The sequence below is a fragment of the Podarcis muralis genome, chromosome 8 (assembly GCF_964188315.1).
Source record: "Podarcis muralis chromosome 8, rPodMur119.hap1.1, whole genome shotgun sequence".
Classification (NCBI taxonomy): Eukaryota; Metazoa; Chordata; class Lepidosauria; order Squamata; family Lacertidae; genus Podarcis; species Podarcis muralis.
Genome location: NC_135662.1, coordinates 28132423 through 28148010, shown reverse-complemented (window position 1 = coordinate 28148010; position 15588 = coordinate 28132423). Strand labels below are relative to the sequence as shown.

Below are 15588 nucleotides of genomic sequence, written 5' to 3'. Positions count from 1 at the left end.
AGGCTTATGCTGAAGTCCTAATCCTGATTTCTGGGTTCTCCCCAAAAGACACAGCATTAGTTTGGCCCACACTTAGAAAACTGCTGTACTTTATCGTCTAGTCATTACAGCAAGCATTGCTATATCGAGACTGATCATTATTGGCAAAGCGCAGAACATTTAAATGTATGTGTCTCATATCCTTTTTTCAGATGGCAAATCACAGAATTTTACAGCTCAGTCTCAGGCATCTCTCTTTACACTTATATCTAGTTTTGTGTCTGCAACATTTCAGTTAAATAATGAAGTCTAATAATGTATGCCAATAGATAACTTATATTTAAATTCCAGTTGCTCTTATTCTATTTTAAAAAAGAAAGAAACCCGCACACACATATATAAGTAATAAAATCCATATTGTCTGGGCCAAGTTTAAAATTTGAGAGTACATTATTATTATTGCAAATTGCACTCTAATTAGTTTTCATGCAATGTAATTTGCCCAAGATTAATTTTGTTCAAATTTTATTCTTGACCCATAGCTGAACTCCTTTTTCTAATGCTCTCATTATTCTTGCATTTGTAATATAAATTGTCAAGATCACCTTTTTGCAGACAAAGTCGCCAGGTAAATACACAATGGATTTCAGTCTCAGCAGCATGTCACAGATCATTTGGTTATCACATCCCTGTTAAAAAAAGGGGGGCGAGAATAAGAATTATATTGTATGTGAAATGCATACAGGTAATGTTACACAGAACTGGCAGAAGGTCAAAATACAAAAGAAGAAAAAGAAGATTAAATCTAATCTTTACTTGTGGATCATAGAAGTTCATTCTAAGATAAGCTAGGTTGTAGGGAGCATGCATATGCTCACCCATTTAATGATTTAGTTCCAACAAAGAATTCTTGTGCAATTAAAAGTTTGGGGATTGTGGCCTCAAGGTTTGTTACACCAACCATTCATGACTCCATGTGATAAATGTTTTTTAATTATTGGTTTTTTCCTACATTTTTAGTGATTCTTGTTTTTATCTGTAAGCTGCCTTGAATCCCATCGGGGGAAAGACAGGGTATAAATAAAAATACAATACAATACAATACAATACAATACAATACAATACAATACAATACAATACAATACAATGACCCTTGCTCCAGCCATTTAGGTTTAGAATCTGAAGCCATCCTTGTGAATTTGTAAGTGACTGTAAGTGCAACCCCAGTAATCACACAGCAACAGCAGTCTGGCTGTGCCACTGTTGGGAACAAAGACTGGGATGGCTAGGATGCAGCAATGACCCAGAATTCTTGCTGTCAGATTGGAAGCATTGGGTAATTGTCTCCTTTAGGCCAACAATTTGTATAAGCATCCTTCATGGCTTTGTCAAAGCTTATGAACCTGTGTGGCTCCTGGTGGCTGGTTCAGTCCCACTGTGAGCCACTAGTAACTACATTTCTTTCCCATGTGCTTCTGCCTTCACAGGGCCACCATGTTGAAGATTCATTCCCCGTGCTTGCAGTCATGGGATTGTTGTCTATCACATGACGGTGTATAATTTCATTCCACAGAGTGGGAAGTGACGGAGACAGGATGTTTGTGTTACTGTGTTCCATGAAGTCCTTTGTTCTTTTTCTTTGCTGTCTGATGAGAAAGAGTCAGAATGCTCTGAGTGTTTTATATGTAAATAAACATAGATTAGCCAAATGCTGAGCTACTGAGCTCTGTTACGCAAACTGCGCAGACTCTGTGGATCCCTAAGTGTGCCGATGTCTGTTGGCATCGGTCTCTGTGATGTTCGGGCAGAAGAAAGCTTTTGAAGCTCCCGAATGAACGACCAGGCGGGAGAGAACATGCCAGTCGGGCATGTGTCTCTGCCAGGTGTGGGAGCCAGGAAGTCATGGCAAATAGCGCCACCTGGTGCCTCGCTGACCTCGGTGACCTGCATGTCCGTGCCTTGCAGTGTATTAAGTGCATAGCCTTATATGGAATTATGTTCCCCCTCTGGGCAGTGATGACCCTATATGGTGATGGGTGTAATAAAAGCCTTGACAGGATGTAGGTAACGTGAGACATTGGCAAACGGCCATGCTACAGGAGAGAACAAAGGATAATAAAAGTGACCGGCGAGGGAGAAGAAGTCTGAATGAGCTGCCCTCCATCCATGAAAATATTGCTGGCTCTCTGTGTCTTTATTTCATGCTAAACAAGCACCATTTGTGACGGCTGGCTCCGACAGCCAGGGTCCTACTCAAGAGTAGGGCGGCTCCTGACATACCGTACTTGGTCCTAGTTGGGGATCATCGGCATTAAAGCAAGTGTGTAGCTTTGCTTTTATCTGTTGTACTTAAATTCAAAATTGCTTACTGGAATAGTTTTGCTTGTTTGTTTGGCAATCAGGATTACTGCAAGCAAGCAAACATCTTTCCAATCCTGGATGTTAGATTACATGAAAAGCCACTTACTTTGAACAAGTCAACTTTACTGACAATGGCAAAGTTCACATCGATTGCAATGGCTAGCTGCATCTTCCCTGGCATCTGCTCCAGTAATTCAGATTCATCTGCAAGGCAGGATTACAGAACAGGTGAGGGGGAGAAACTTTTTAAAAAAACAAAAATTGTGCTGCATTGGATCTCTACCGACCAAAAACAACTACAAAAGTAAAATGATAAGAAGGGAAGGGCTGTCAGGAATACTTGATAAAAGCTTGCAAAAGTATTATCCAAATTTAGGCAGCCTTTCTGATCAGTTTCAATTTAGGATATGGATTTATTAAAAGAATATATTTTTTATAAAGCACAAAATTATTTGATGAAATCAAGTGCAGTAGTTAATAACTGCTGCTGATTCCCAGTCCATTGTCAAAGAAACTAAATTATATTGATATTCCCAGGGAAAGTGGGGAGGGTGGGGTGTAAGTGTATTTTGAATTATTCTGAATTTTACCCAGCATTCCTTGCGAATCCCACGTATACTCATACCAAGTTCGAACACGATTCTGAACAATTCTTGGGATTGTGTTGACGTTCATGTAAGATACAGTGTTATCCATACAGGCACGGTAGTAGTTCTGCCCTGCTGTCGCTGCGCCAATGACATCTCGCATCTGCAAATATCAACCAGTATCATTAGAAGGCTATTATAACAGTTTGTTGACGTTTTAGTCACTTTTAGATGACATCTCCTGCATTTATATTGTTTTGTTTTTATTTGCTGGCTGAGGTTGGCTGTTAATGTTATTGACCTTTCAATATGTCATGAGCTGCTTTGTTGATGTGATAGTGGTAAGGAAGGATGCACAATTTTATATACTTATACTATGCAGTTGTTCATCACTTTTCTTACCCAAAAAGCCCAGTTTTGTAAAGAAGTGTTTGATTTGTTGCCCAGGACCACTATTTAGTCATTAATATTTTTTTTTTTTTTTTTTGCAGTCTTCCTCTGTGGTGGATTCTGAGTGTGCGCTCCGTTGTGAAAAGGGCATATGCCAACATCTAAACTAAATATTTTTATGAGAAAAAGTATAACAGACTAGAAGCACCCTGATGTCAAGGACTGGCTGGATGAGGAAGAGTGGTGGGCGCCGCCAGCCGAAGAGCCCCTCAGGGACAACACAGAGGAAGAAGACTTAGACCCAGAACAGTGGTGGTGGGACACAGGGGTTCAGTCTGCGGAACGGACAAGCTGGGAGGTGCTAGGTTTGAGTGAACATGGGGGGACAGAAGAAGGAGGCCATTCCAGGACAGGACCGGGTGCCGAGAATCTCAGTGTGAGCGCAGACTCTGACAGAGAAGAGGCAGAAGCTGCTTCTATACTCAGCATCCGGATAGTCCTGTTCCTACTGGCTCTCCTCCTCCACTGACACCCACAACACGAAGAGCCCTGTACACTGCTGAGCAACAGGCCAGACAGGCCCAGAGAGGAAACTCTCCCTGTTGCTGCGGTCTACAGATGTTTGGGAGGAGTCAAGACTAAAGGGACAAGAGAGGGAAGGAGGGGCCAGACGCCATTTTCCAGCAATGTCTTCAACTAGGGGATACTAGCCCAGATGTGTTTTCACTTTTGTGAATAAAAGCTAACTGCATTTCATGTCTCATGTCCTTTTCCTGACCTGTGGATGACCTGCATTCTCCTGTCAGCCCCTGGACACCTAAGAATCATTGACTTTATTCTGGAATGATACTATTATGAAGAAGCACAGGAGGATTGGGCTGGAATTGTATTTGCCTGATTACACAAGACCAGTTAGTAAGCTCTCCAAATAAACAAGAGCCTCCAGAATCATACCTGTGTGTTTGCAGTCCGTCGTGAAACATAAGACTAGCTGCCAAGCACAGAGTGAAATTGGCAGTGATATTAACAGAGTCTAAAACTGTAAGCCCATTTCCACTTACCTGAATTCTATGGCATTTACTTCAGAGTAGACATATATAGGATTACATTGCAAACAGAGTTCGTGCACTGTTCGAAATGCTGACAAGCTGTTTCCTGACTCCCAATAGCAATCAACTCAGCAACTAAGCTAATTTGTAGAAAGATCCATTTAATAAACAACAAATTAGCCTTTGTAGAGGAAAAACCAGGCCTGACTGGTTTTTTTATTACTCCGGGATAATATTTACTTCCCTTTTTCCCAATAAAGAGACTGGGAGCTGGGTGGGAGTGATTTTCTAAAATGTTGATTTTAAAATAACATGATTCAAAAAGGCCAAGACAGTTTTGGCCCCCAACAAGATAATAAGCAGTAAAGGTGAGGACAATGAGGAAATCAAGAGTTTCATAAATTTGTTATGGGTCATCTAAGTCAATAACAGCATCAAAACCATCTTCAACAATACATCTTTATTTCTTTTGGCAGCATGAAACTCATATCAGATATTACTATGAGAAGAATGGTGTCAACCCTTTGTAAATGTTTTGGTCACATTACAGAGCATCAGTGTTTTCTGGAAGTTAAACAGGATTGTCTCTCTGGTATACCTATATGGAAGACCACCATAGAATGTGTGTTGGATGGTGAATGAATAAATCTTTATTTGTGCCAGCCATCGGTCATAGCAATAAAGCAACAATATGATATACAAAAAATAAAAATAAAAAGTCAATTGTATAAAATACATTTTAGGTTTTGAATCAAGTCAAAAAGTGGATCTTATTCTAATTGCCCAGCTAAAAGCCTTGCAACCTTTGCTGTCTCCTGTTCATCTTGATCTGCCAAGAGAAAGGACACTGTGGCAGTGGCTGGGAAACCCGGAATGGACAATAAAAGAGGGGTGATAACCTCATTTCTCAAGTCTTTATAAAGAGTGCAAGCCAAAAGGGCATGTTGGATGGTGTGTTCTGAGATGATCTGGGAGCTTCCGGTGTACATACTTTCCACCTTTGCTTCAGCAATGTCAGAAGTTCCAGGTTATGCAGAGGAGCCAGTGATGCAATATCTTCCCATGCCAGGGAGTGTGTACATGGTTCTCTTCCTTCACATTTCATCCTCACAACAACAGTGAGGTAGGTTTGACTAACAGACCATGACTAGCCCAAGGCCAGTCAGTGAGTTTCATGACTGAGCCAGGTCCTAGTCCAACACATATGCCAGTGCGCCATACCAGCTGTTGGGTACAAGGGCTGGGAGGGACCTCTGCTTGAGGCCATGGGGAGCAATTTCTAGTGGGCATCAGTCCTGGGCAAGATTGATCAATGGTCCCATATGACTCTATATATGGGAGCCTCATAACAATTCCCAAGGAGCCCTGAGTGATTCCCTCAGAAAAACAAGGGCATATAAATACTGCTTCCATGAGTATCTTATTTTATTATATTTGAACATCAACATTCAGAGCAGACTGTAGAATTTTGCCATTTATGGTTCTAGAAGTTTATCTTTTAAACAGACCTCACTGAGGGGGAGATCTATACAGGTGAATATCTAGACAGCTTTGTACCTGTCTCTCTCTAGTAAAAACTCATATTTTGATGTGAAGACTAAATGTTAAATACACAGATTGTTGGAAACCTCTTAAACTCAAGGGTCAGTTTAACCATTAATGCCTTTGCTTACCTGACCAATCAAGCTAGAAAATACGAAGACCCCTGAGAAGAAGTTCAGAAGTTGAAAGATGATTTCAAACATGGTTACTGGTTCTGGAAGCCCACCGATAGTGATTAAAGTGCGAACTGCCCAGTAGTAACATCTTAGATACCTGTAGATAGAATACAATGTTTGATATCATTATTCTTCTACATAGGTTTCTAATGCAGAAATACTATTCTGTATTATTCTGAATTTCAGAATCAGGAAAAATGTCCTCCCTCCACCTCCTCACTGCAACTAGTCCTGATAATTAATGAACTTAAAAAAAAGTATTACTTTATGGTTTCATGTAGAACAAGGATGGGAATCCTGTGGTCTTCCAGATGGCCTTGGTTCCAGTATGCCAGAAGGAATGTCTCCACGCACATTGTTCAGCCCGGACACTGAGGTCCAGAGGCAAGGGCCTTCTGGTGGTTCCCTCATTGCAAGAAGCGAAGTTACAGGGAACCAGGCAGAGTGCCTACTCAGTAGTGGCACCCGCTCTGTGGAACGCCCTCCCATCAGATATCAAGGAAATCTGACTTTTAGAAGACAGCTGAAGGCAGCCCTGTTTATGGAAGCTTTTAATGTTTGACGGACTATTGTATTTTAATATTTTGTTGGAAGCTGCCCAGAGTGGCTGGGGAAACCCAGCCAGATGGGCAGGGTATAAATAAATCATCATCATCATCATCATCATCATCATCATCATCATCATCATCATCATCATGTTGCTGAATTCCAACTCCTATTCATTGCAGCTAGCATGGACAATGATAAGGAATGATGGGAGTTGTAGTTCAACAACTTCTAGAGGGCCACCGGTTCCCCACAAGGTGTGTGTGTGTGTGTGTGTGTGTGTGTGCGCGCGCGCGCGTGTGTGTGCCACTAAACATGTCATTATTAAGTACAGGTGGTGTCTGTAGAGACACAGTCTTCATAGTTGTGTTGGCTTCATTTAAGTCAGGGGTCAGCAAACCTTTTCAACAGGTGGGGAGGGGCAACAGGCCCTCAGACCTTGTGGAGGGCTGGACTATATTTTGGGGGAAAATATATGAATGAATTCCTATGCCCCACAAATAACCCAGAGATGCATTTTATATAAAAGCACACATTCTACTCATGTAAAAACATGCTGATTCCCGGACCATCCACAGGCCAGATTTAGAAGGCGATTGGGCCGGATCCGGCCCCTGGGCCTTAGTTTGCCTACCCATGATTTAAGTTGTAGAGATTTTTTGAAATGGGGGCAAACAGTGAGTCATTTAAAATCAGTGCTTCTTGTTTTACCCCCCACCCCAATTGTAGTGTCTTTTGAAATCAGGCCATGCAGCACACCTGCAAGGTTATTTCTGTACAAGCCGAGTGAGCGCATTGCTTGTCATTTCATGACTCTATAATAATGGAAAGTACGTTGGACCCTCTGGCGGTCATATCTTCAGATTTCCTCACTTGAAATGTGTCAGACATATAAAGCTTCTTCCTGAACACATCAGGGGAGATTATTGATCACTCTATTGAATTCCAAAGGAAATAATTCTCCTTCTAAAAAGTTCATTCTCGAGACAGCAGCAGATTGGCTACGTGGCTCTCATTTTAACAGTCAGAAAATGTGGGGTGTTTGGTCTGTCTGCTCAGTGACACTTCAGTCTGGCAACACCAGGTGTTTCAACGCATTGTTGCTAGGGTGACAACCACAAGGCTGTCGTCTACTAGTAGGGATGGGAGAAAATTTGTATTCAGTTCACATTTAAATGCAAACCTACCTACTTCACACATTCCAAAACAATACAAGAACCAAAGCACAGCCATCCGTCAAAAGCTACACTTTTTTCAGTGCATTTACTCCAAAAAGGTAATGTATACAAAAATGCATATACTAGGGTAAAATGTACATACAGATGCATATATTAGTGAAAATAACATTTGAAAATGCATTTTGTTACGGGAAACTTTGCAAAAATGACAATAGTAGGAAAATTACACGTAAAAATGTCTGTATGAGGAGACATTGGTGCTAAAACGCTGATAAATTTTCATGCGTACATTGTTTTTAAATCACAAACTAATGTGGAAATATGGAGAACTGATATGCAGAGAACTGCAGCAATGAGAAACTGATATAAACCAAAACTGACGGAGTCACCTGTCCCTATACTAGGCTCCTAGACAGGCTGCTTCAGGTCAAGCAAACCCTCCAGTATAATCAACCAATCTTTGTTATTATAACCCCACTAAGTTACAGTCAGACAAATACGATTTGCAATTTGCAATTTACAGGCCAGTAGAGACTACTGACAGCACACCAAAGGGCTAGGATATATGTGTGAGTTCTTGCACATTTACAATCATACTTAGAATGGATTGCTGAGTGCTAGTATGGTTGGTAAGGATATTTAATCAGCCAGTCCCTAGCAATAACACACTGATGTAATTTTCCAGTATAAACAACAAAGCATTTCAACCCTTGGTGGAAGACTTGGCAAGTTGTAACCCAGGGACAGACACTATACCTTTAAAGCTCAATTGTGTGGAATATTCAAGAGCCATGGATTCTCCTATTTGTCTCCCTGGTCCCTTTGGCCACCCACTCCTTGCCTGCTGTGCAAGACACTTGAACAACGTATCAGGTGATCTACCTTTTATAGCAAGTGGCAGGCAAGAGGATCAATGAGGAACCCAGTAGCTGCAAATAGTGAGCCTCCTGTTTCATTGGGAAATTTAAATGAGTGATACAGCCTCTCCATGGTTAGCATCCCATGCTAACAGGAGTGATGACTTTCAGTTAATCTAACACAAAGCATAATATAGAGCTAGATATGTCTGAGGGACAAAGGTGTTCTGTCTCAGATTATTTCAATGCTCAGGTACTTTGAACACGACAGAGTCCTGTGTCCTGCCCCATCTTCCTCCTGCCCTGGCTCCTGCCTTGTAGGTGGCACCAAACCCCATAAATCACTGACCCCCACTGCTGGGTCACTCTCCTCGCCCCTGTCTCCACCACAAAATCTAAAGAGCCCCGTCAGTCCCTAACATGCCAGAGACTGAGTTTAGCCCCACGTTTTAAATCTAGGTACCCAGCCGATTCTTTTGCCATTTACCCCCCACACCTGGATCACCTGGATTCATATTTTCCTCCTACATTAACTGCATTGCCATCATGTCTGCAAAAGCTGCACTCACTACATTTCTGCATGCATTGCATGTCTTATAATATATACTGCCTGCTGTTGCCTCCCCATATTTTTCTTTTGTTGAATTAATAGCTATTGACTTGGCACCTCTTCCCCAGCTGCACTGCGCAGTGTCAGCTCCCACTGGAGAGTTTCTCTCTTTGCAACATGTTTACATGTATCCTTTGCCATATGAAAGGAAATGACAGAACATGACCCTGTGAAGACTCTTAAGGGAGCGAAATGTTCCGTTGCAATCGGAAGGTTGCATAGTAATTGTACTCCATTGAACTTTCCACGTAGCTGTTTTCTTACGTATGTAATGCTTCTTCTTCTCACACCTAATCGGTAAGTTTAATTTACGACCCTTGTGCTTTCTAAATGTTTAATTAAGTTAGTGATTAGAGCTGACTCATAAACCTGTAAAAACCCCAAACGGTAAACTAATCACTCACTACACCTGCCTTCCATATAATTAGCATTGTTCATTACTTCCAATCAGCAGCAATGCTGCTAAAAAGTTAGCAGTGTGAGCAAGTTCTGAAGGTTTTGCTTGCAAGCAAGATAGGAAGGTGGGCAGGCTAGGGAAACGCCATGCAATGCAAAGGAACTTACATGTTTCCTTTGCCATCGTATACCCATTTAGTGCTGCCGAGTCCTTCGTAGGTTGAAGCCCAGTAATACAGGCATGCATTAAGATGCAAGATAAACAACAGGTACCCAGTAGTTCGAACGACCCTGTAAAAAACATAAACAACACTTGATGTCATTCCTGTGGGACACACATTCCTGTGCCTGTTTTCCCTTTGGAGACCTGGGTCTTGATCAATAGCAATACTAACACCTGCTGTGACTTACTACTATGGCCAGTATTGACAGAGTGGAAAAATCAGCTGGTGCTCAACTCTCTTCCCCTTCTGCGATTGCCAAATGAATCACTGCCATTAATAACAGGTACAGGGGCACTGGTAAAGTATGCTTCCCATAGGACCCTGCGGCTTGCTAATTCAATCAGCTAGAAATATTTATAGAAAGGTACAACTGTGTTCATGAAAGAGTGTTTGCTAGTTGTTGCTCACAAATGCAGGCACCATTGCATCACACCAGGAACCTGTGCCTTGGACATTAACCTTTTCTGTTCATTTAGATCCTAGCCTTCCTCTAAGGCTCCAAGCAGTTAACAACACAGGCCTGCCCCCAGCACCCTCACAGGACCCTGGCGAGTTATATGCCTGTGGAATACCCCCATTTTATGTCCCCATTTTACAGACGGTATCTGAGGCTGTAAACAAAAGCTGTGCCATCCAATGGCAGAGTCTGGAAATGCTGAAATATGTCAACACTCTACAAATATGCCAACACTGATACTGTCTAGCACATACCTGTGCATGTCTAGCACATACCTGTGCATGTCTAGCACATACCTGTGCATGTCTAGCACATACCTGTAAATGTATGCTTTTTCCATGATCGCCTCCAGTCGGTCATTGAATTCAAAGAACGTGAGATGCTGAATGCAAATCAAGAGAGGAAACACAACTGTGTATATGGTAACAATATAATCTCACATGGATTTTGCGACATACAACTGCCTGTTTCTGGCAATCTTAAAATTTTGGTTTAAAAATGATCATACTGCTAAACTAGCAAAAACCAGAAACAACTTGACATTTCAAATATCACTTTTTCCAGGAGCTTGGCTATGGAGGATACTTTTCCATTTAGCAGATCAGTGGTCTTGATGAATTATGATGACAGTGATATTTTACCTAGTCAACCGAAGTTTCTTGCTCATAGATAGAGTACATTCTTTTGGTGCTCCCCATTTATTATTTCCTTTCTTCTATATGGCTGGCTTTTTGAAAGAGAGGTGGCAGTCTGGATAATTACCTTTCTAGATTTTACAAATGAAGCAGGCTTGTTTAGATCATTAATTTGAAATTAATTTAGATAAACTGACACAGGAGCCAGAAAAAAAGAAAGAAGGATGTGTTTCTAGAAATGGTACCCATTGGAAGGAAACAGTAATTGCCCTTCATCCAAGTTTTTCACATGCTCAAAGGTTGGGCTTTTTAAAAACAGCATTTTGTAACAATTTAGTGACTCTACATTTTACAGATGTACAGGGCAATCTTATGCGTGCTTGCTCAGAAGTAAGTCCTACTCTTCTCAGTGTGATTTACTCCCACACAAGGATTGCATCTTCAGTGTGTGAACTACTAACTCCATCCAGTTATGCTCAGACTAGGGCAGAGGAAACCCAGGTTCAAAGCCCATTAGCTGTGAAGCTCAGTGGGTGACCTTGAGCTGCTCACTATCTCCCAGCCTAATCAATGGTGCTGGGTTGCTGCAAGGAGAAAATATCTGGTGGTGGTGGTGAGATGGGACATATATGCTACTGCCTTGAGCTCCTTGGAAGAAAGGCAGGACACAAATGTGATTAATTCATGGAGTAACTGGATGGAGGAGTCTACAAATACACCTGGAATTGTATGAAGTACTGTGTGTGCAAATAGATGCTGCAAGCCCACAGTTCCTGTAAGCTCTGCCTTCCGCAACCTGGTACCTTCCAGATATTTGGGATTACAACTCCCATCATTCCTGACCATTAGTCACCTTGGGTCAGAGCTGATGGGAGTTGTAGTCCAAAATATCAGGGGAACACAAGGTTGGGGAGGGCTGCTTTAGCTAAAAAACTGAAATCAGGTGCGACTGTGTATATGTTGCCTTCATCAGATAACGATGGTGATGGCTTTCTATGTTGCTCTTCGATATAAATATTCTCAGGGTGTCTCATACTATAAAAGCAATAGAAAATAGTAAAATAACAGTACACAGACTAACCATCAAGATTCTAAACAATATTAGGGAGAGTTGTGTTCCCTGCCTTTATTTCCCAAGCAAGAGACTGGCACCATTATCAACAATCTGAAGGAGGGATGGATCCACCATTAGCCTCATATAAACCAACAGTACAAGGATCCATTTTGTAGTGTTTATAGCTGGATTGAGTAGGTGGGCATCCACATCAGTCCCTCACACGAATCTTTCTTGCTATGTTAAATGAAAATGTCTTAAATTACTCATTTGGTGGTAAATTAATATGGAAAGGCAAGTTCTGTTATCAGTGTTTGTTCATTTAATGCCTTTTGGGAACTTGGCTGACATATGGAACCACATGTTTTTCAGCTCAAAAACCACTTATTTAGAATTGGAATGACCCAATAAACTTCAAAACAACCAATTTGTGTTGTGCAGCTGGAAGAAGTTTGATACCATCCTGTGCCGTGTATATTCGGAAATCTCCCCTGACCACTGTGGATGAGCAACAGTATGTATTTACCAGTAGGATTTCTGTCCCTGGACTGAGGGTAACAGTAGATAATCTCATCTTACCTTCACCACCTTGTTTGCTCTAAATATTGCATTAAATCCAAACACAACGTACAAGACGTCAAACGGTATTACAGAAAACACATCAAGCTGTTGAAGAAAAAAGTTCAGTTACAATATTAAATTAATTCTCGTGTAGTTAAAAACTGTAATGGAATGCTCAGGTCCTATCTTTCTAGTACATGGAACACATTTTCTGTGTGCAGAAAATTGTTGTTACCTTCTTCTTTTCTCTGAACCACTTTGAGCACTCCAGAAAATGCATGCAGTATATAAATAAACTGAGCCCAGATGATGGTATTGTAAGGCTGGATTTACCCAATGGATCCCTAGTTTCTGACTGGATTCATCATCTAGGTTTTTGGCAAGAGATTGAACAAGGTGCTAAAATGAAATGTCCATCTTTGGGAGATTTCAAGAAAAGCTCAGAACTGCATATGTAGTCAAAAGCCGAATAAGTGGTATTAAAATATTGACAAAGATCAAGCAAAATGTTTTCTGTGAAGTCAGTATATCCCATTTCAGGGCAAGTGTAGCAGGCCATATTGTGTTCTCGTCCACCTCACATTTCTTTGGTCCTTAGCAGGCAAATTTTGCCTTGAAATATTGTGAGTTTCAAATATCTATTCCAGATTTCAAGATGAGCATGGCTCATCTGAGCTAAGAAAGGATTCCTTCTCAACACCAAATCTCTCGAGGCTTCTTTCCACATTATAGTTTTCATTCACAAGAGCAGTCCCTTGTAATGAATGCAGTAACGTAGGAAGAACTTCAAGTGCTGCTCAAATACGATACATCGCCAACAGGTCCATCAGAAAGTAGTCAAACAATTAAGCAAATATGCCTTTCCAAGGGTGGCTGCAATAGGAGAATCAGGAGCTGAATCTTTGATGCTCCATCAAAGGCAAACCTTTTATTTCTTTCATGCAAGGGTGAGGGGCCTCGGACTACAGTTCCCACCAGTCTTGGCTATTGGTCATGATCATTGGGGCTGGTGGGTGTTTCAGTTCAACAATGTCTGAAGGGCCAAAGGTTCACCACCCTTTGGGATAGGACCATAGGTTGCGATGGCATCCATTATCTAATGGGATGGGACCGTAAGTTTTTGATCAGGTATCAATTTCAATTTCAGTTCCAACATCTGAAATGTACATCACTACTGATTTTCTGCCTGATTTCCACCTTGAAGACTACCTTGGTGGGGAGAGGGAAGCTGTAGGACAGTCATGTCCAAGTGGATATATAGTTTGAATAACTGTTTTGTTCCCTTAGCAAGCGTGCCTTATTTACTTACCCGAAATTTTAACGTGCTCCGGTAGTATTTCTTCATTTCTACTTTATCTGACTATAATTAGAAACAGGAAAAACATACAGTTAGGTAAAGCTCAGTACAAAAACAAAGAACCGTTTCAGGATAGCATATGACTAAATTAGACATGATTAGCTGAAGTCCATTAGCACTTGTGGACTGAGGTTTCAAAGCACAAAACTTTGTTTTAGGCAAGTTTTCATGCATACATCCAAATCCTTATCCTTGGCCACCCAGCTAATGTGAGTTGTAACTAAGCTTTACTGAAAGCAATGAGACTTCAGTTAGGCAAAGCCAACTCATTCAATTGATTTTGGATTTAGTTACAGCTAATTTTTAAAATTTAATGTATAGCCTCTGGAACTCAAGGCAGCATATATCGGAGTCTCAAGCAATCTCTGACACAATCTTGTTTTGCTGAGCTTGAGCAAGGGGTCATACGCACTGACACCAAACCCTGGGATATTAAGTTGGATTGGGATTTGTATGTTTGTAGGGCGATAACCTCTTTCCAAGGCACAGTTTTCTTTTTAGCAACTTTATTTGGGAATGAGCAAATGGCTTAGAAAATCTGGAAATCTAAGCAAACATGTAGATTAACACTTGGTTATTTCTTTCAAATAAACAGTATGCATTAGGAAACAAGATTGAGAAGAAGCCTGTACAGTTAGGTGGACATCCTTTGTGGAATATTTAGGGGTGATTAAAATTTCATGATTCTGCATGGGGAAAATCTCCAGCCTCTCTTTAAATATCATTTTTGAAAATATTTAAAGGTATAGAAGGAGGATGGAGGGAGATATTGTTAGAATAAAAATCTCAGAACAGTTGGATTATGGGTTTGGGTTCATAGGCTGTAAAATACACACACACAAAGCTGGATGAATGTGCTCTCATTAGCATTAGAACTGTCAACAGTGCATATATTAAGAAAGATTAGATGTTTATTTTTAAATTACTGTCTGTGGGCAGGTGGACCTTGTTTGCACTTAGGAAATTGCCCTACATTGTGTCACACTATTGGCCTATCTAACCCACTATGGTCTACATTGATTGGCAGCAGCATTCCTGGGTTTCAGACAGGCTTTCTTCCCAACCCTACCTTGAGATTATTATTTATTATTTATTGACTTTATATACCGCCCTAGGTCTCAGTGTGTTTCACATAAAATTAAAATAAAAACAATTACCCAATAATGCCCCCCCCCCCAAAGAGCCACATTTTAAAAGGGTATGGGATGTTGATCAGAACTGTACACCTGAACATTCTTCTGTACTTCATGTGAAGGAGGTTTCTTTATCCTTATTAGTGATGACAAAAACTTTGTGCTGGCCATGATTTCCCCCCTACCTGCCTTGCTCCACCTTCCATTCCTACAGGCATTATGTTTATGTGCTGTTTAAGGAACTGAATAGAGTGGAAGGTTATGAGTCATGGGGGTGGAGTGTGTGTGTGTGTGTGTGTATGAATTCTTCAGTGCTTAGTTTGTTTTTTAAATATTGGTTTATAGATTATGAATGCTGTAGTACTTTGTGAAACCTATAATATGCCTTTTGTTGAAAGTGTGCTGTTTAGCTTATTTTTCTAGTTGCTTTGTTAATAGTGTTTTATTGATTGTATTTTGTTCATTGTTCATTATGATTTATGTCGTATTTGTGATG

General features: G+C 40.9%; 1 protein-coding gene across 1 annotated transcript in view; it reads right to left on the bottom strand.

Annotated features, from left to right (window-relative positions):
• CNGB3 (cyclic nucleotide gated channel subunit beta 3) overlaps window positions 1-15588 on the bottom strand; it is a 65797-nt gene that overhangs the window by 7687 nt on the left and 42522 nt on the right. Inside the window, exons 7-14 of the mRNA XM_077932874.1 lie at window positions 13912-13962; window positions 12621-12707; window positions 10670-10734; window positions 9840-9962; window positions 6040-6181; window positions 2931-3090; window positions 2447-2544; window positions 585-668 (exon numbers count right to left, since the gene is read on the bottom strand). Of these exons, the coding sequence (XP_077789000.1) occupies window positions 585-668; window positions 2447-2544; window positions 2931-3090; window positions 6040-6181; window positions 9840-9962; window positions 10670-10734; window positions 12621-12707; window positions 13912-13962 (810 nt within the window). The remainder of the gene's footprint in view (window positions 1-584; window positions 669-2446; window positions 2545-2930; window positions 3091-6039; window positions 6182-9839; window positions 9963-10669; window positions 10735-12620; window positions 12708-13911; window positions 13963-15588) is intronic.